Below are 21,158 nucleotides of genomic sequence, written 5' to 3'. Positions count from 1 at the left end.
AAAAAGTAACAACAAGCCCTGGTGGAATAAGAAGTTGGCCAAACTTAGATCGGAGGTCCGACGACTCTTTAATAGAGCTAAATCCAGTGGCGAATGGCAGCTCTACAGCGAGAAATGAACTGAGTATAAGAAGGAGATAAGAAGGGCAAAGCGGTCTGACTTTAGATCCTTTTGCGAAAACATCACTTCTACTCCTGATGCAGCTAGATTACACAAAGCTATGGCCAAGAGTGGATCTATCCCCAACATGGCACTTAAGAAATCTGACGGAAGCTACACGGAGGGAGAGGAAGAGAGAGCAAATCTCCTACTTTATACACACTTTCCAGGTAGCATACCTATTGATACTTATGTAGCTCCCACTGAACCCCACAATCCTTGCAGGGAAGATTGGGAAGTGGCCAAGCTAGTAATAACAGAACAAAAGCTGAAATGGGCGATCGACACCTTTCAGCCCTATAAAGCAGCAGGAGTGGATGGGATCTTTCCTGCCCTTCTAAAGGAGGGTCAGCAAATAGCTACTCACCATCTACTAAGCATTACAAGAAGCAGTCTAGCGATGGGATATATACCAACCACATGGAGAAGAGCAAAAGTAATCTTCATACCCAAAATAGGCAAAACTGACTGGACAAATCCCAAGTCATTTAGGCCTATTTGTCTCACATCGTTCATACTAAAAACGCTGGAGAAAGTAGTTGACAACCATATTGGAGAAAATCATCTAAAGGTTAAACCACTGCATGATAGTCAGCATGCATATAGAACGGGCAGATCCACAGAAACTGCTCTGTACCAATTAACGGAGCTAATACAGACAAGTCTGGATAGCAAAGAAACAGCAATTTGTGCCTTCTTGGATATTGCGGGGGCGTTTGACAATATACCACATAAGGTGGTCAGGCGATCTCTAGAAACAAGAGGGGTGAACAGAACTATTATTCGCTGGTTTTGGGAAATGCTGTCAACACGAACAGCAGAGGCTCAGATGGGCACCAAAACTGTAGCTGTTAAAACAACGCAAGGAACTCCACAAGGTGGAGTAACCTCCCCTTTGCTGTGGAGCTTGGTGGTGGATGAACTACTAGATGAATTAACTCTAGCGGGAATACACTGCATTGGGTATGCAGATGACATAGTCATGATCGCTCGGGGGAAACATGAAGGCACCTTGTGTGATATTATCCAAAGAGGACTCCGTATCACTGAGAGATGGTGTAGGACTGTCGGGCTGAGTATCAACTCAGACAAAACCGCGATAGTGCCATTCACCAGAAGGCGAAGTCTGAAAAACTTGAAAAGAATCCAACTAGATGGAAAGGAAATACTGCCAACACAGGAAGTTAAATACCTGGGAATAACCCTGGACAGTAAACTCCTGTGGAACAGGCATATTAAGAACACTACCAGCAAAGCCATAAAGGCTCTCATGATATGCAGAAGACTGGCCGGAAATAGATGGGGCTGCTCCCCTAACATTTTGCGCTGGATGTATACCATGATAGTAAGACCCATGATTACTTATGGAGCAGTTGCCTGGTACACAAAACTGAGCAACGGACGGCAAGGCTAAACCTATGCAAAGTCCAGAGACTAGCATGTGTTTGCATCACAGGAGCCATGAGAACCTGTCCAACAGCAGCAATGGAGGTCATTCTAGATCTAACACCACTGGACATTGTCATTGGTAGATATGCCAATGCGACAATGATTAGAATGGTCACTAACGGAATTAGTACCGGGAGAATTGTCAGATCAGGGGCTTGGAACACCCTCAAAAAGGAAATACCACTCCTGCAACTCCCAGTGGACGATATGCCAAGAACGTACAACTTTGACAAACATGTCAATGTAGTATGGAGCAATAAGAAGGATTGGAAGAGCGAAACGCTTGCCCAGCAGTTAAAAGACCATACCATAACTTGGTATACTGATGCTTCCAAAACCAATACGGGAACAGGGATCGGAGTGTTTGGGCCGAGAGCTAATTACTCCGAACCAATGGGCCCTAGTATCCTACAGGCAGAAATCTACGCTATCGAGAGATGCGTACAACTTATCTTAGATAGGAACTATCGGAAACAAGAAATAGCCATCTTATCTGATAGTCAAGCAGCGTTAAAGGCGATCAACTCAGTATCAATCAATTCGAAATTGGTCAAAGAATGCATAGAGAAGCTGAATAAATTAGGGCAAACAAAACAAAGTCCTCCTACACTGGGTGCCTGCTCACCAAGGGATAGAAGGCAACGAAAAAAGCAAATAATCTAGCTAGGAAAGGAGCGAACACTCCACTAACTGGACCAGAACCGTTCTGCTTTCCAAGTGGTAACCAACTCAAGGCGGAACTCAAGAACTTGGAAGATTCCATCCGCAACCTGGAATGAAAATCTTGCAATGGTCTAAGACACTCGAAGAAGTTTCTGAGGGCTTATGATCAAGAAAAATCACAGATCTTCCTGGGTCTGAGTAAGAACAATCTTCGGATTGTCACGGGGTTTTTAACAGGACACTGTCTCCTCAATGAACACCTCAGTAGATTGAAACTAAGAAGAAACGGCGAATGCAGATTCTGTGGGGAAGATGGGGAAACACCAGTACACCTCATCACTGAGTGCGCCGAGACGATAACCATTCGTGCAATGAATTTTGGTACGACTGATGTTGGAGATGGAGAACTGCCCTCTATAAGGCCGTCCCAGATACTGGCTTTTGTCAAGGCCCTGGGACTGTATGATGAGTTATGATTCAAGAAAGGGGGACACAATGGATCTGTAAGGTCGAAGTGATTAACCCCCCTCCCACTCATTCTAAATTCTAAAAAAAAAAATCTAAATGGAAACCCACTTTTTTTAATTTCACTAGTAAGAAGGTTTTTTAAATTCGTTACTTTTAGAATTCCTTTACCTAAAATAAAAACTTACTATTTGAATTCCGTATATTATAAATACTCCTGGCAAGTGTATTTATAAAAACATATCTCGTATTTTAGTCATATCTAATAGCAATATTACATAGTCAGATATAGTTTTACATCGCGTGGCGTTTAAAGTCATAAGCAGGTTAAAAAAAAACAAAAAAAAATATACCCTTTGAAACTAAATGTTAAATAACCTAAAAACTATTTATTTTAGGTATAGGAACATGTATAGTCAAAAAGTAACGAATTAAAAACCTTTTTACTAGTGAAATAAAAAAGTGAGTTTCCATCTGTGAGCTCAACTCCATGACAGCTATGGTCAATATTATATGACATTCAAAGAATTTAATTCTTGAAATAGATAGCCATATCTTCTCTTTATGTCACATTGGCTGTGATAATCACTAAATTTGTCGTTTAGGCTATACAGATTTTTAGGACAGGCAGTTTTTTCTCCAAAAATTAAAAAAAAAATTCTCAAAAATGGTAAAGGTTAGATATAGAGTGTTTCATATCAAAATTCATAAAATTTTACAGGGTATTATGATATTGATAATAATGATGATATTATAAGTTTGTAATAAAAAATGGGGGTACCCATTTAAAATAAGAAAGTTGCTGTCAATTTCCATTATTTCTGGAAGTGCCGCCCGCCATATTGAAAATATTTTTAATCGATAGATCTCGTTATGAATTCGTAATGTGCAGAAAATCTCTGATCTAGATATTGTAGTTTTCTAGAAACTTCTAATGCACGCTGAGTCTAGGACACCCTGTATAACATTTAAAAATGACACGCTTAATTATTTTTTTATTTTCTACTATCTATAATTTAATCAAAACTAGAAGTGCACAGTGGTCTATTTCAACTCATGTAAGTGTATAATATTATCATCATTCCAATTTTACAATAAGCAGAAATATTTCCTTTTAACTCATCTCTCCTGGCAGGTGTTCGAGAAAAAGTCATCCCCGCGCGCGAGCAATGTCAGCGGGTCGTCTTCCGGTAGTGACGTGTGGCTCACACCTTCCAGAGTATCTTCGCGCAAGGGTTCCGGTGCCTCCACTCCCGTTGATGCTTTTCCAGATCGGATTGTGACGTCACGTCCGGGAAGCGCTCCAACGGAAGAAGTGCAACCTGGGGATCTGTTGGTGGCGCAGCAGAGGTCGATGTCGTTGCCCAAGTCGTTCCTGTCTGGAGGTGCGGGACCTGTGGTCGGGGTCAACGGAATGTATTTGCAAAGGTACGTGGTTTAGGCTAGGATAACGCCATTATTATTGTATCAAAAAATAATTCAAATTTGATTTTCATTTTTTTTCATTCCAATAATTTTAAACTAAAATTTAAGAAAATCAATCCGGAAATACGTTGTCTATTTCTAAACTGTATTCGGAAAATTTCAGCAGCATGTTCTGGAGATCAATAAATAAGTAAAAAAGTCCCCATAAATTTATATACTAAAATGCTTCGTTTCGGTTATACAGAGTTTAGAAGTTTCATTTTTATTTCGTTTTAGAATGGAAATAGTCATTACATTGTCATTAGATCCTATGGGAAAGTAGCCCTTCTATTCTAGGAGTACGAGTAGACCCCTAAAAACATGAAATTAGCATCCTTGTTAAAAAAAGGACGTTAAACTCACCTCGAGATATTTCGACGGTCTCCATAATAAATATATCCGCCCTTTCCTCTATTAAACATGTAAGGGGATGAAGGAAAAAAACACGGGCCATCAAAGCACCAAATATACCCATATTTGGTACTTTCAGGATGATTTGAGCGCATGCAAAATTCTACTCTAAAAATACGTAGTAAGAATAGTGAATCTAGAAAAGACAATATCACATCTTTGCCTGTTGCGTTGAAATTTCAGCTGATTCAGATTCTCAAGGAGCAATTCGAAATTCTATAATCTTGAGCTGATGACAGTGTCAGCTGGCGGCAATAAAAAGTGAGGTTACCGAGAGAATATTGAGGCGATATTGACTTGAGAGCGCAACAACTGAAGCAGCGATACGATATCAGTATTGCCAACTAGACAAAACTAGGCAAAGTAGTTCGAAACTACCAGAGTTCAATCAGAAATGACTAACGCTTGCAATAATATACCCCTAGGTTATAATATACCTTACGTGGATAAGTAAATCACTATGGAAACTGTCGCAAACATATCAACGACTTCCATTTATCTTCTTTTTTTGTTGCACACGCGGTGCCTCTACTCTATCGATCCTTGTCGAGGACCTATCGTCGACGCGCCAAATTTGAACAATAATTTTAAAAATTTAATTTGTAAAATGCATATATCTGAACAATAAATTGAATGTTTACTGTCACAAAAATTAAATTATATAAAAAATACATTTAGCCACTCCGTACGAATATCAATATTCTTAGGAAATCTGACCGGAAAGAATGCATGTGGTTTAATATAAATAAAAGAACAACTGAATACTTTAATTGCCTATGAAAAGATGATTCGGGGACCTTTATATTAGAACTTCCACACACCAAAAAATTTCTGGTCATTTTTACAAGTATGTAGAACTTGCATACGCAAAAAAACAAGCGTTACACAATGGAAATAAAATTATGACATATGATTATGACAAGATTATGAAAATATGATGACAATGAAAAGTTGGTTTCCATAACAATGTATAATAATTTGTACTTTCTAAACCGTCCTTTATGCGCAACTTTTAATGCGCATGCGCAAAGTAAGGTCCTCGGAAAAGACAAACCTATTGAACGTTTTATAAGTGCAGTAAGAAGGTTTGAAGGTGTTTTATAAGAAGGTTTGAAAATGGCATGTCGTGATGTTGGAGACATAAAATATTTTTTAATGCTAAACTTATGGCGTTGATTTATCCACGTAGGTATAATATACAGGGTAGTCCAAACTGTATTCCGGAAACTTCAGCAGCATATTCTGCAGATAAAAATAAGTAAAAAAGTTCTTATAAACGTATATCCTAAAATGCTTAGTTTCGGACATACAGGGTGTAGAAGTTTCATTTTTATTTCGATTTTTTCTAAATAATTTCTGAAGTAACATCAATATTTGGATGAAATTTGGTGTCTGGGAGTTTTTTGATATGAGAAATTCGATGTTTATGTCAATATGACTCCTACTTGTAGAGGGCGCCACCTATATATTTTTAACTGGTTTGAAGAGTAATAACTTTTCGTCCGTCCCTGTATAAAACTACAAAGTAAAAAAATATACATTTACGACGTTTTTAACGTAAAAAAGATCTGTTGGTAAAAATCGCTACGAGTAATAGTTCCCTAGATATTTGAAATCGAAATTATCAATACCTGTCATCATTGACATAAATTAAACATGTTGACTATATAGTTAATAGACGGAAATCATAAATTTGAAATGTTTTTGTGCCAAACCATCATCAATAATCATTTTTGCGAAGAAAATTTTATGATTAATTTAAAAAAATTAAAATTTTCCAAATTTATCTTTTTAGTCAAATAATTATCTACTCAACATGTTTATTTTTTGTCAATAATGACATGTATTGACTATTCCCATTCTAAATATTTCGAGAAGGGTTGCTCGTAACGATTTTTACAAAGAGACATTTTTTACGTAAAAAAATACGAAAATGTATATTTTTTCACTCAGCAGTTCTATACAGGTACGGACAAAAAGTTATTACTCTTCAAAACAGTTAAAACACATGTAGGTGGCGCCCTCTAAAAATAGGAGTCATAATGACATCAAAATCAAATTTCTCATGTCAAAAAACTAACAGATACCAATTTTCATCCAAATATTGATGTTACTTCAGAAATTATTTGGAAAAAATCGAAATAATAATGAAACTTCTACACCTTGTATCTCCGAAACTAAGCATTTTAGTACATACATTTATAAGAAGTTTTTTACTTCTTTTTATCTGCAGAATATGCTCCCGAAGTTTCTGGAATACAATTCGGACCACCCTGTATATGATCTAGGAATCTACCAAATACCTTAGATCATATATAATGTGACGACTTTTTCTGTCATCACTCAAACAGAAAGAAAAAGGTATCCGTTGCTCAGGGTTAGAGGAGAGCTGGGTTTGTAGGTAAGGCTTGTGACCTGTGGTGACTTAATAATGTTGTTAAATAATAAAATAAAAGTAATAATGTATAGGCTGCAAAGATTCTAAAATTGATGTTAAGTATTCAAATAGTAATGGTCAAAGACAGTAAAAAGGGCGCCACTTACTTTGGGTATGAAAAGGTAAAGTAAGAAACCAGTAAGAAAATTTGATCATGAAATAGCTAAAATAAAATAATCAACAGCAATAAGGGTCTATTATGTTCATCAAGATAAAAGTCAGATATAACTATCCTACGTTGAACATTTATTTAAAAACGAACACAATTATCAATCAGTTTAAACCCAGTTTCAATTATCCCAATGAAATCGTTAGTTGCTTTAAGTAAACTCAAATTTAGTTAAAGTTCTCTTCAGTATACTATACTACGTAATATATAAACAGGTGAAATTTATGTAAGTACCAATACGATGATGTTTCGAAACAAATCGTGTACAATAACCTTCAAAAATGAATCCGTGTTAGCGATTCTCACATAAAAGATCATACTGAAGTAAAACGTACCGTTAAGGACAAAGCATGACTTATAATGTTAACTAAAAGGTAAATTTTGACTATAATATATGGAATAAATGACAACAATTCACAGAGATATTCAAAATATTATCTCAAAGTAAAAAAAATTTAGGGAATACCTTGTGTGTTGAACTTAGAACTTATCTGTATTTTTTTTTTAATTTATGACGTAGTGAACAGATAGGCAGGCAGTCTCCAGACTAACGGAAGTGGATGTAGACTCTTCGATAGTAGCAGGAGTCTTCGATATCAGTAGAATAAATGTAGAGTCATAAATACTGTCTCAAAAGTGGTTACTCATATGCCAATTACTTATACGTCAATTTCTTATACGCCAGTTACTGGTCTGAAAATCAGCTGTACACCTTCCAAAATATAGCCAAACTATATGCTGATCCAAACCAGTAATGCACAATCAAACATTATCAAAATAAATAAAAAACGGGAATAATGTGATCTTATTCCAGGAAAAGGCCAAAAAAACACGAACTAGGCTCTGAACAGTATATTCTACAGGATTTCAAATCTCCACTTTTGGATACCCGTGCCTTTACTGTTAGGAAAAGTGTTTCAGAAAGCCCTTTTCTCTCTGAGATTCGTCGGACGCTGAACCACGCGTCTTTTCTGATCTCAATCTCTCGGAAAAAGCCTCCTTCCTCCTTTTCGCAAAACGGAAGTCTTCGAATTGACAGGTCATATGACCAAAGGCAATTAAGTGAACTCTATCGTCTATACTGAATGAAATTTGTTTTTATGGAAAGGAACCGCTACCTGTACTGAATGAAGTTTAACATCTAGCGAATAGATGGCGCCAGCAATATTAAAATTTGGAATTTTATAAAAAGAAAAATAAAACGCTACAATAAAAAGCATGTAACAAATTAAAAATGTTACAAATTTTTTATTGAATCAGTTGCCATCAATACTAAGACTTAATATCATTAATTAAAAAATTTTGGTCCAGGCAAATGTCCATGCTAGCTAATACATTTAAATTAAAAATATACACCGAAAACATCTACGTTAAATTACCTTATGAAACTCTGAACAAAGTAATAAACCTTTATTTCATTCTTCTCTTGTTTATAAACATAATTTACAATAATATTAACAAAATACAAAGTAGTATGATGCAACCTATAAACTATTATGGATTAATAAATGATCTGTATACGCTCCAAACCTCAGCGCTAATGAATACCGAATATTAGTGCTGCAAGAAACAAGCAAGTCATTATTAGTAAAATGGGTTAAGGCTATATCAAATTTACTAAAAATCGATGAGCGGAGGATATTTTAATAAAAGAATAATACAAAATTTGTATTTTAGACATCATAACAACTATGTTTCTCATAAACTAAATACGTTCAGAAGATAAAACAACTTCCTATATACAGGGTCCGGCAATAGTGCGTCGGGATTTGTAGCTCCTAGAATAAAAAACTTGAGAATTTTGTTTAAGTGCAAACCTAAAGTATGTAACAGGATGTATTTCATGAAAATATGTAAACTTCTATAGGGTGGCTCAAAGAAGTGTCAGTGGTCCTGGATGATTTTTTTTAAATGGAACACCCTGTATATTATTGCATTTTTGGCTTCCTTTCAGATCACTTTCCATAACCCTAAGATATGAATAAATAAATTTCGATAGTTTCAGAGATATTAAAAAATAAATCAAAAATATATATATTTTTCAGCCCTTCTTAAAAAAATTATTAAAAATACAGGAACTGTTCTGAAATCAAAAGTATATTAGGTATTTACTTTAGATGATCTGTTCTTACTTTGCTATAAATATGGTAATCGTAAATCATACAGGATGTTCAATATTCTACGCCAAACTTTCTAAAATATAAAATATTTTTTCTTTGTTTTTTTAAATTGAACACCCGGTATATTATTCTTTTATTAGATCGATAGTTAAAAAATGAACATTTTTTGTATTTAGAGTATTTCAAAATTTTTAACGGTTTCGCAGATACGCGCAGTATTATTTCATATGGCGCTGTCAGTGGTAAAATACGAGAGAAAAATCATTGGGTGGCTTTGATAAAAATTTACTTTTAAATGCCATATAAAATATAAAACCGCAAATATCTGCGAAACCGTTAAAATTTTTGAAACACTCTAAATACAAAAAATGTTCATTTTTTAATTCTCCGTCTATTGAAAAAATAATATACAGGGCGTTACATTTAAAAAAACCAAGAAAAATTATTTTATATTTTAGAAAGTTTGGCGTAGAATTTTGAACATCCTGTATGATTTACGATTTTCATATTTATAACAAAGTAAGTACAGACCATTTAAAGTAAATATCTAAAATAGTCTTCATTTCAGAACAGTTCTTGTATTTTTAATAATTTTTTTAAGAAGGGCTGAAAAATATATATTTTTGATTTATTTTTTAATATCTCTGAAACTATCGAAATTTATTTATTCATGGCTTAGGGTTATGTAAAGTGGTCTGAAAGAAAGCCAAAAATGCAATAATATATAGGGTGTTCCATTTAAAAAAAATCATCCAGCTCCACTCACACTTTTTTGAGCCACCCTATAGAAGTTAAAATATTTTCCTGAAATACATCCTGGTACATACTTTAGGTTTGCACTTAAACAAAATTCTCAAGTTTTTTATTCTAGGAGCTACAGATGCCCGACCCACTATTGCCGGACCCTGTATTTTTCTTAGGGCAAGAAATCAATCCTTGAATATAATAATGTGAGTAGATTTTAAAAAACAAAAAAATTATAATGGAAGAAGCGATAGCCTCTAAAAGGAAAATAAAAGAGGCTTTTTTAATACAACCCAATAAAAATAAATGTATTGCTCATGCATCTGTAGAGGTTAGTAATGTATGGCAATCGCTTCTTTGATTTTAGAACTTAACATTAGAAAAAAATTCAAAACAAAAATTTTAAAAATAATATAGAAAGTTTGAAGCTTTTTGGTTTTACCTTATTAAGTAATTGTTATCATTGTAATGTAGTAATTGTTAATTTTGAAGCTTAACTTGATATAATTTCATATTTTCATTTTAACAGAACGTCAACGGTTTTTATACATGTATCTGTTTTAATAAAATAAAGTGTTCTCGAATAGTTGCATTTAAATATTTAAATAGTTTTTTAACTGCTTTTAATTCCTTATTTGACTATCTTTCTATCCCATGATTCTTTTTGCTATTCTGGTTTTCTGTTCAATTGAATTTTTAATGTAATCATCAGCAACCGAGCTTGATCGCCAACCTCCATGTCGCTTTAAAACTGATATGTCCGTTCCTGAATCTGCCAGCATTGTTGCAGAGCTGCGCCGGAAACAATGACCAGTGTATTCAGTGGCGTTGGAGAGTGCAAAAAATTCCGCTATCTTGTTTGGCATACCCCCAATTGTATTAATTTCAACTGATTTGATTTTTTCGATACGTCAAGAAAAATCGCTGATGTATCACATTGAGTGGTCGAAGCTTTGCGTACTTACGAAATACATGTAAGAAATTCATACCATCAGTAAGGTCCCTCTTCTTCTTGTAGTACCATCTTCTAATGAAGGTTGGCAACAATGTGCAGCTCGAAACAGTTCGTGTGAGTTCAGTCCAGTCCAGTCTCGTAAGTTTTTCAACCAAGAGTGCTTGCGTCTCCCAAGTCCTCTTCTGCCTTCTACCTTTCCCTCCATAATTAACTTCAGAAGCTTTGCTCTGCTACTGCGCATGACATGGACCAGGTATGCTGTCCTCAAGGTCCCTCAGTAATCGTAAACACTCTTGGAAAATGAATTTTTGTATTCGGAATCTTCACATTAATAAATGACTGATAATCTTTAATGGCATCTACGATCAAAAACGTGATTTCTTCCCTCTTAAATGCTCCAAATATTCCAACAATTAAGACAACTTTAGCTAACAGGAATTCTTTGTCATCGGTTTCTTTCATAAAGCGTTCTATTTCCAATTTTGTAAATACTTCTGGTTTCTTTGTCTGATATCTGGAAGCTTTTCTTTTTAAAAATGCAATAAGGTTCGTGAATTTGCTAATATCTACGTTTCTGTTCAGGTAAATCATGGTGCGGAGCAACGAATATTTACTCCACAGAGTTGACGGTTTTAAGGTAGTGGATAACTTCAGGAAATAGGCTAGCAATATCTTTTCTGTGAAATTCTTAACTCAACATGTCTTTGACCCAGGTTTCAAAGTTGTTGTAGGTGGTCTCGTATAAGTTTTTCGACTTCTCGGGCACTAACGTGGATTACGTGGCACTAACGTTTTCTTGACACAATGCAAACGGCAGCTTTTCGTCTTTGGGAGCAGTCGTTTTTTCTTTTTTTCTTTTTTTTATTAGGTGTTATAATTAATCAATAAAACAATAATTATTGGGCGCCAGGACATTCACTCAGAAATAATAGATCTCTTTACCCCAACTTAAATTTATTTATAATTAAAAAAATATTAGACAAGAACAGTAATTGATGTGGATGAAGTTAGGTTTTTAAAATGAATTAATAGTTAAGAAAAATAAGTAATCAACATTTAAATGTATGATAAAAAAAATAGTATCACTTGCTTTGTTGATCAAAAATCATTGACATATTAATATTAAATTACGCAAAATAAAGTTAAATAAGTACCTCAAACTAACGCAGTTCATGAACCTTGTTGTATGCGCACATAATTCCGTCAATCAATCAAAAGTTAATTAAATAATATGTCAAGTGACACCATCACAAAATACTTGACAAGATATTAAAATATATAAAAATTTGTATATTTAAAATTAAGAAAATTATATTTTAATAATGAAATTCAAAATTGATATCTAATAATTACATAATTAATTACGTAATTCGTCAACAGTAAGTAAATAGATTTGAAATGAGTTATTAAAAAAATGTGAAATCTGGCCTGATTATCCGGTGCAATTCCAGGCTTTGGCTCGTCCTTCTGGATGGTGTGTGGACGCTAGGTGTGGGAGCTCATCCCCAATCTACCACAGCCTCGAACAGCCCCTTACAATACCACCAGCCATGTGGAAATCAAACATGGATCATAGATACAGGCTCTCGTACCTCAAACCACCAATCACGACATATAACTCGCCATGTAACTGGGCGGTAAAACCCTGGAAACGACACAACTTATGCACAAAATGCATTTTAGAAATTTTAGAACTTACCTCACAATGCTGAGGGTTTACTCAAAAATTAAATTCATGACAGGACAACCAAAACCACGTTTAGAAAATCTGTAAAGAGATAAGGTTGAACCAAAAGAGTAAAAATGTGATGAAGATCAAACTTACCACAAAAATACCCATGAAAACTTAAAATTGATTCCTTCCCCAAATGCCAGGAACCACTAGGACTACATTCCAAAAGTTAATAGAATTAAAAAGTTTAAACTTTTTCGGATGACTTCAGATAAGTATGTCGATGTTTACGCCACGAAATCTGAATCAAAAATGGTGACTTCCGATGGTCAAAAAGATGCTCTAGTTCTGCGCCGACAAGGGCAAGTACGATCCACAGAGTGTCCGAAATTAGTCAGAACTAATTCGGTAGGGTGTATGTTGGGTTGCCAATAGTATCGTTTTATTAAAACGTTACAGCGCAGTTTCAGCAGCTTCTTGAATATCCAAAGACTCGTCATTATCACTCATTTTTTCTCAAAACTTTGAAATACGGCGACATTTGAGCCTGACAGGACTCTGTCATTAAACAATGCATAAACAATGCCTTAGAAACCGATTACCAGAACATTTAAAAAATATTTAAATAAATAAATAATAATAATGGCATGAAAATCTCAAATTATCCGCTTTCACAAAAAATCTTGTATGAAATTCGTTGCGAAAAGAGTGTTTTAAGCACTCGACGCATTGTCCAATTTTGTGTCCCGTACTTAAAACACATTCATTTCGCAACTTATTACATAAATAGCTATTCTTACCTCTTTCACTTACGTCACTCAATTAACATTTGTGCCAAACTTTACGCTTCTAATCCAAGCGGTTGAGACTGAGATGAAGATTATCTGTGCTGTAAATAAAAAATCGGTAAAAAAACTTTTAAGTTAATCGGTTTTATCTTATGTGCACTGAAAACTAGAAAATAATAATAACAATTAGGTATTTTGAACTTCTAGTTCAGAAATATTTTAGTACTAGGCAGAATAGCTTTTAGGCATATTAGACTAAAATAAAAACGTGGGGCCCATTAACTATTGCTGTAATACTTTCTTCTATACTAAGTGTGGATTGCATTGACTTACTATAATCTTAACTGGAGATTTTGACAATCAATAACCAACCGTAGCGGCTTCACCAGCGAACGCCGAGCTCATGATCTACCAAAGTATAAAGATATGCTTTGCCATAGGTAGGATTTCAGAGGGGCCCCACGTTTTTATTTTAGTCTAATATGCCTAAAAGCTATTCTGCCTAGTACTAAAATATTTCTGAACTAGAAGTTCAAAATACCTAATTGTTATTCTTTTCTAGTTTTCAGTGCACATAAGATAAAACCGTTTTTTTACCGATTTTTTATTTTCTAGTTTTTAGTATTTAACGGAAATGCCTACCGAATATTCCTCATTCTATTTAATTCATTTAGTGCATCATTATTACATGGTTTTTACCTGATAATTTATTTTTGTTTGTTTTTTTATTTATTGTTTCCATGTTGTTCCCACGAGTAATGGACTTTTTAACGGTCGACCCCCCCAGAGGTTCAGTAGAGGGGCAAGGCTATAATATACAACAAGAGGCGCCCAATCTTCAGGGGAAAACGCTTGCGACATTACATTTTAGCCACCCTAATGCCATACAGTCCTCAGCACGTTTTAACCTATTACCTTAACTTGGGTGGTAAAGCTACCGCTAACTACGTAGGTACATCTAATCACCTATTTTTTTTTTATCTGTCCTTCTAACGTCACACAATTTTGGACACAACTGTTCTGGACACGACTACTCATGCCCTCTATTTTTAATAAAGACAATAAAAAACATTCTAAATATCAGTTTAGATCATAGATATGCCCGGTCAAATATATGAAGCAGTTTATAGATATGTAATTTAAATAATCAAAGATAAAAGATACTGAAACACGTGTCCAATTATTAAATATTTGAGCTGTTGGATTTTAGAGAAAATATGGTCATATTTTCTCAAACCAAAAACATATCACCTCTTTTGGATTCATTGAAGCATTTTTATATTTTTGGCTGGAATCTTTTTAGGGTTTTTGAAATTTAAATAACGGTTGCCATAAATAATGATAAATGGTAATGAATTCTAAATATCGGTTCTGAACAAAAATAGGTTTATCTTAAAAATAATAAAAGTATTAAGAAAAACGGCAAAAATATGCGAGTTAAAATTATAAGCAAAAAGCCAATTTGAATTTGGATGGCTTCGTTATTAAAACACAACGAAAAAAAAGTTTAAGCTTTTTTAGGGTTCTTTTTTTATGGAAGCGATTAAATTTTATTTGAAAATCTAATCGAAGATCGGATTTTCATATTATAAAGTTATTCGTGATCTGAAATTTTGATTATAGATTTCCTTTCCCTTTTTACATGTTAGTTGATAATGATCCTTTTACCTTCTGTTAGGGGAACTTTGAAGAGGATTGTTAAATAATGTTTTTAAAATTGCAATTTTAATAAAACCAACGAATCTCTATATCTTCAATATTAACCCGTATTGGCAACTCTTACTTTTGGATCGGTATTTCCATGTGTGGAAGTAAATCGCATAGGGATCTCATTAAGTCGGAGTGAGAGAAATGCGACGGTGTGCTGTTTCGGCATTGCCGGAACGCCTTTCCCTATCAAGTAAGGTAAAATCACGATTGCATACCGCTTATTTTTCAGAGTTTTTTTCCAAAAGATAACTAGATAAAATCATTAGATATATTTCTGAGCATCTGAAATGGAAATGGAAAGAATCTCGGTAGGGTGTCCATTTTTTTAATAACGAGAAAACGCCAGTAATCGCCATAATTTAAAAAGTCAACTTTCTCACACAAACACGCGATAACTTAAGAACCACTTTAGATATTGAAACTTTTTTATTTTTAAGTTCGAATCTTTTACAAGATGTTTAAATAAAAAAAATTCCATAGGCTTGTTTTTTACATTCAAAAATTTTAAAAAAAACCCATCCATTTACTTTTAGTGCATAGCAATTTTCAGCAGTCGTGTAACCTTTTTATTTATAAAGATTTTCATATACTGGCTGCGAAGAAAATATAGCAGAAATATTAAGAAAGCTTTTGAAAAAAAATACAATCCATTATTTCTAATGGATTTCGAGATATCGATTTTAGAATTCAGAGTTCTAATAGCGCGACCACTGTCGAATACCAACTCAATTCCACTTATTTTTACCAAAAATATAAGTGTTTTTAACTTGCACTTAAAAATTTACAAGTCGTCGGAAAAATTACGACTCGTTAATAAATAAACAAAGTTTCATGAGACTTAATTAAATCGTGAAGCTGAACGCATGATGAACTGACAGAGGTACTGTTTGACCAGCGGATCTGAAGCTACGGAAGGAATGCGAGAAAAAAAAATCGATATTGCCACGTTTATCTATAAAATTGCAAAATTGCCAGACATGAACTATAAATTTAATATATTTTTATTATATATAATGTGTTTAGCATATATTCTGACGTATATTACTAAGGAATTTTAATGTAGTTCATATTGTTCGATATGTTTTATTTAATAACTTATTTCTTTCATTCTGTATAATCTGCTTATTATAAAAGTTGAAGATTTTTCAACGATATCATTGGCAAACCGGCATCGCCGCGCATGGCCGTCTATTCATCGAACATGATTGGCGAGAGTACGTCACAAGATTTGTTACCACGCGGTTGCCATGGCTTTTACGCCTTTCCTATTCGCTTGCTTTATCCCCAACTTCACGGTCTCTTCTGAAAAGAGTAGGAATATTGAATACTATTGAAATATCCAGTGGCGGTGTCATTTTTTTGATCATTAAGTTCACGTTTTTAAACAAATGGTATTTCCACCTGGCCAGGCAGGCAAATTGGTCAAAAAAATCTCCTTAGGAGTGTTGCTTCCTACAACAGTAACCATGTTTAAAATTTATTTATTTACTTATAGCTAGTACCTAATTGTTTTCTTCCTTTTTAGACTAAATTCAGTGTGTGTTAAAGTTATTAATTGTACTTCCTTAATTGTTAGTTTGTAGTTTTACTTGTTTAATAATATATACTTATGATCATAAAGTAAAATTTTATCACTAAAATATTAGAAAAAAATATTTTTTTTTGCTTTTTCCATAGATTAAAGTCTATTTTTATTTAAATTTGTTCAGAGAGCCAACCCCCTGGATTTAGAAACAGGGAGGGGGGCAACAGCAAGCATACCTTTTGGTGATGATGGTCGTTATTTATTATTAACAAAGCTTTTCGCGCGCTTTTTACTTTGGCTGAAAAAGTTTTTTTTTTAAATTTGTGTAGAGACCCCAATTGTACGTCGGCGATTTTAATTTTTATATTTTTTTGAAGCCAGTGGTATCGGAATTTAAAAAATAAAGTAGCCAAAGTTTATATATTTTTTTTCTTGACATCTTGGCCCAGGCTAACTGTGCTAAATATATTAATTTTTAATACAAATTCCTACTACTAATTATTATTATAAATATTAATAACACATTTTTTACACTTCTTCAAAACAATTCCTGCTGCTGATGATGATGATGACGATGATAATAGTGAAAGTCTAACTGAAAGGTCTAAGGTCTGGCTGTCACAATTATAATTAAAAAAATGTGACAAATGTTATAGTTAAAGGTGTTAAAGGTGGGCGAGTAAAAAACGAAAATTAAAACAGCATTTTCTTATTTTTCGGTTGTAGATAAAACTTTGTACATGACACGTGCGTTTTAACATGATTACAACACCCATGTAATTAGAACGACTCGGTCTACGACCTCGTTGTTCTAATCGTTCACACTCGTTGTTGTAATCATGTTCATAAACACACTTGTACTGTAAATAACTATTAAATAATAATTTTTGAATATTTTTAAAACGTATCTCGCTATGGAAAAAATATTGTTTTATACACGACGATAAAATTGCATTATCCTCTCCCGAAATTAATTCACTGGCAATTTCATCGCTCGTGAATTATTCTTTTCGGTCGTTTTTGTATAAAAATAACTATTAATGCTTTTATGGTGATAATAGTTATCGGAAAATGTAAAACTTTAACAACTGCAAAAATATGACGTCAAACAAAATTAATATTAACTATCTATCATATGAATGAAATATCATAGAATGAAATCGAAATTATATTACCATTGAAACACTTTTTGATTTTTAAAACTTAAAAAACTTTAAACTTTAAAAAATTGAACCATATTTCCATGTTTTTTTTAATTTTCTTTAAAACGATACGAAAATTTGAAATAGGATAAACTGGATTAACCATTTTAGAATGAGCAAAAGTTTTTATGAAAGATGAGTGTATATTTCTAAAAAATATGTAATATTTTATATAAAGGGGAAGGAAATTCCTTCAGAAATAATAGTTAACATATCTAAAGCAAATATTTAACGATAAATATGAGCCATTTTTATCGCTTTTATAAGAATATTTACCCGGTTAATATTAAAGCAAAGCCCTATAGAGCCGAAACGACGCGACGGCCTTTAGAGTTATGGCGCATCATAGTCCGCGGCAGCTTTATTGTTTGTTGTTCCAGTGGCATGCCAGCCATTAAATCTGAAATTGCATTGGTCGCATATTTGCGATAGATACTAGGCTGTTTCATGCTTGCATCTAGTACAAAGTATAAAATATATTTTTCATAATAAAATTTATGGGGCTATTTAAAAGAAGATTAAAAATTTTGTAATATCTCTCGACAATAAATAATGTTTTGTTATTTATTATTTCTTCCTGGTGGGTCTTAATGTCCCAATCGCATTCCTTTACCATTTTTGTGGTACAATAAATTCATATCTAATAATGGTTTTCTGACAGTTGTATTGAATATACAATACACAAAAAAAACGCAACGGAGAATTTTTTGGTCAAATTTGAAGTGTTATATTTTTGTTAGTTTTAGCCCTGTTTTCATGAATTTTTTAGAAAACTGTATATTTATATCAGTATTGTATATTGTATGTATTTATATTTATATCAGTGTATCATTTTATATCAACTTTAATTCGTAAACTAAGTTTTTTATAAACTTTAGTATTTAGCACATTATACAGGGTTAATCGGGGGCTTGTTTTTACCCTAACTTTAAAACACCCTGTGCAATAAGTTCGTGTGTAAATTTTCCTAAAATATAATTTCACGGTCAGAACTATGACTCCTGAGAATTTTATTTTTTGATCCATGTCAATACATGCTTTAGTTAATTATTAAGAGCGAAATGAACTGATCACGATCAATTTGCAATTTTTCCAATAATCAAATTTTTGATGTAATTTTTTAATATGACGACATAGTTTTAGTGACTATTATCATAACGTCTATTACGCTGCATTGGATACTCTGTACTAAATTAAAAAAAAAAACGTTAAAGACTAACGATACAGTTCGGGTTTTAATAAACATTAAGAACGATAACAGAACTAATGATATTAAAAAAAACATTTGTAATACTCAAGTATACAAACAGAAAAAAAAAGTAAAAAATACCGTAATACTTTGTATTGCCTGCCTCTCTTGGCTGCTCTAACTGCCTGTATTCACCCATTCATACTTTCATTGAGGCTGCATATACCATATTGCGTTATGCTTTCCCATTCTTCTTTAAGAACCAAGCAAAATTAATTTAATGAAGCTGGTACCGCTTCGCGCCCTCTAACCCGCCCGCCAAGAATTTCCCAAACATCGAACATGATGGGCAGTTCATAGTAGTATATAGTTCACAATAATCACCAAAGCCGCCTTGTCATATTGAAACTATAACTTTAAAAAGAAATGATAATTGAAAAAAATGCAAATCGTTGGTGGCAAGTTCATTTCGCTCTTAAAAATTAAACAAGGCATGTATTGACATGATCAAAAAACAAAATGCTCAGTGATATGGTCCTGACCGTAAAATTATATCTTAGGAAAATTTACACACGAAATTATTGCATAGGGTGTTTTATAGTTAGGGAAAAAAAAACAACCCCTCGATTAACCCTGTATAATATGCTATATACTAAAGTTTATAAAAAACTGAGTTTACGAATTAAAGTTGATATAATTATATACAGCTTGATAAAAAAATCGTGAAAGTAGAGCTAAAAATAACAAAAATATAACACTTTAAATTTCACTAAAAATTTCTCCATTGCGTTTTTTTTGTATCTGAGTGTAGTTAGTAGTCTACTTTCGCATGTTGTTTCCTTTTATGTTGTTACATTTATCACTAATTCTTCAAATGTTTAGACTATGATCTTTAAAAGGCACTCAACAATATTCAAGACTTGACTAATGGACAATACTAATGCCCTAACAATAATTTTGGACATAACAGAACTATTTTAATTTTAACAACAGAGCCATTTTATTGATTTTTTGTAGATTATTGGATTCACCATAAAATTCTGCAATTAGTAAACTACTTCTATTTGAAATACTATGCGGTGTTGCCGTTTTTTTTCTTACTTGCTAAATAAAACCTTGGTAAAAACACTATATACGAAAAATGGTTAAAAACTAGAGTAATATTATCTTTATTAATACTTAGTAATATTATCCTAAATACCAACGATAATAGAATAAATCTACAAAAGAAAATTTACATTATCTTATACAGGGTATTTTTTATAGCGTAACCAAAATTGGAATTTTTAAAATACTATATCTTAATTTTTTAAATGCAACCCCCTGTATATTATTTTTCGTTTAGATGCAGAATTATTTTTTTTGTATTTATAGTGTTCCTAAATATTAGTGGTTTTGCAAATATTCGCTGTATTATATTACATATATGGGATTTTCAACGGTAAAATTCCAGACAAAGATCATACTAGGCGGCTTTCATAAAAATTTACTGTTGGAGCCATATGTAATATAATATCGCCAATAACTGTGAAAACCTTAAATATTTAGGAAAACTTTAAATACAAAAAACATTCACTTTTTCTGCATCTAAAAGAGAGATTACCCATATACAATATGTTTTAAATATTGTGCAGCTGGCGACACCAAAAAAAATTACCCTGTAACAATGTAAAGTTTCCTTCGTAGTTTATTTCTGTTGTCCTTGGTGTTTAAGAAAATATAGTTAAATATTAAGAAAGTTAAATTCACTCTAGTTTTAACCACTTTTCGGGTATAGTGTTTTAAACCAAAGTTTCAGTAAATAAGAGAGTTCAGAGTTTTATGCTGAATCCAAATCTGAACAGAAAAATATGGGGTGCAATTTAAAAAAAAATAAAATTTTATCATAATTATTTTGGCACATTCTGTATGCAACAAAATATTTTAGGATATGCCTAAAGAGGCATTTATAAAGTAAACCATGCAAAATCCGCATGAAATTTTTTTTTATTTCTCTCATCAACAACGACGATATTGAACTTCCTCGGACTAATGGG

General features: G+C 33.0%; 1 protein-coding gene across 1 annotated transcript in view; it reads left to right on the top strand.

Annotated features, from left to right (window-relative positions):
- The window catches only part of LOC115885626, a 567,259-nt gene that overhangs the window by 215,303 nt on the left and 330,798 nt on the right, over positions 1-21,158 (top strand). The window contains exon 9 of the mRNA XM_030904592.1: positions 3,872-4,164. Coding sequence (XP_030760452.1) covers positions 3,872-4,164 — 293 coding nt within the window. The remainder of the gene's footprint in view (positions 1-3,871; positions 4,165-21,158) is intronic.

The sequence above is a fragment of the Sitophilus oryzae genome, unplaced genomic scaffold (assembly GCF_002938485.1).
Source record: "Sitophilus oryzae breed Bouriz unplaced genomic scaffold, Soryzae_2.0 scaffold_404_pilon_pilon, whole genome shotgun sequence".
Taxonomy (NCBI): Eukaryota; Metazoa; Arthropoda; class Insecta; order Coleoptera; family Curculionidae; genus Sitophilus; species Sitophilus oryzae.
The sequence above is the reverse complement of the archived record's forward strand: the minus strand, read 5'-3'. Positions and strand labels throughout refer to the sequence as shown.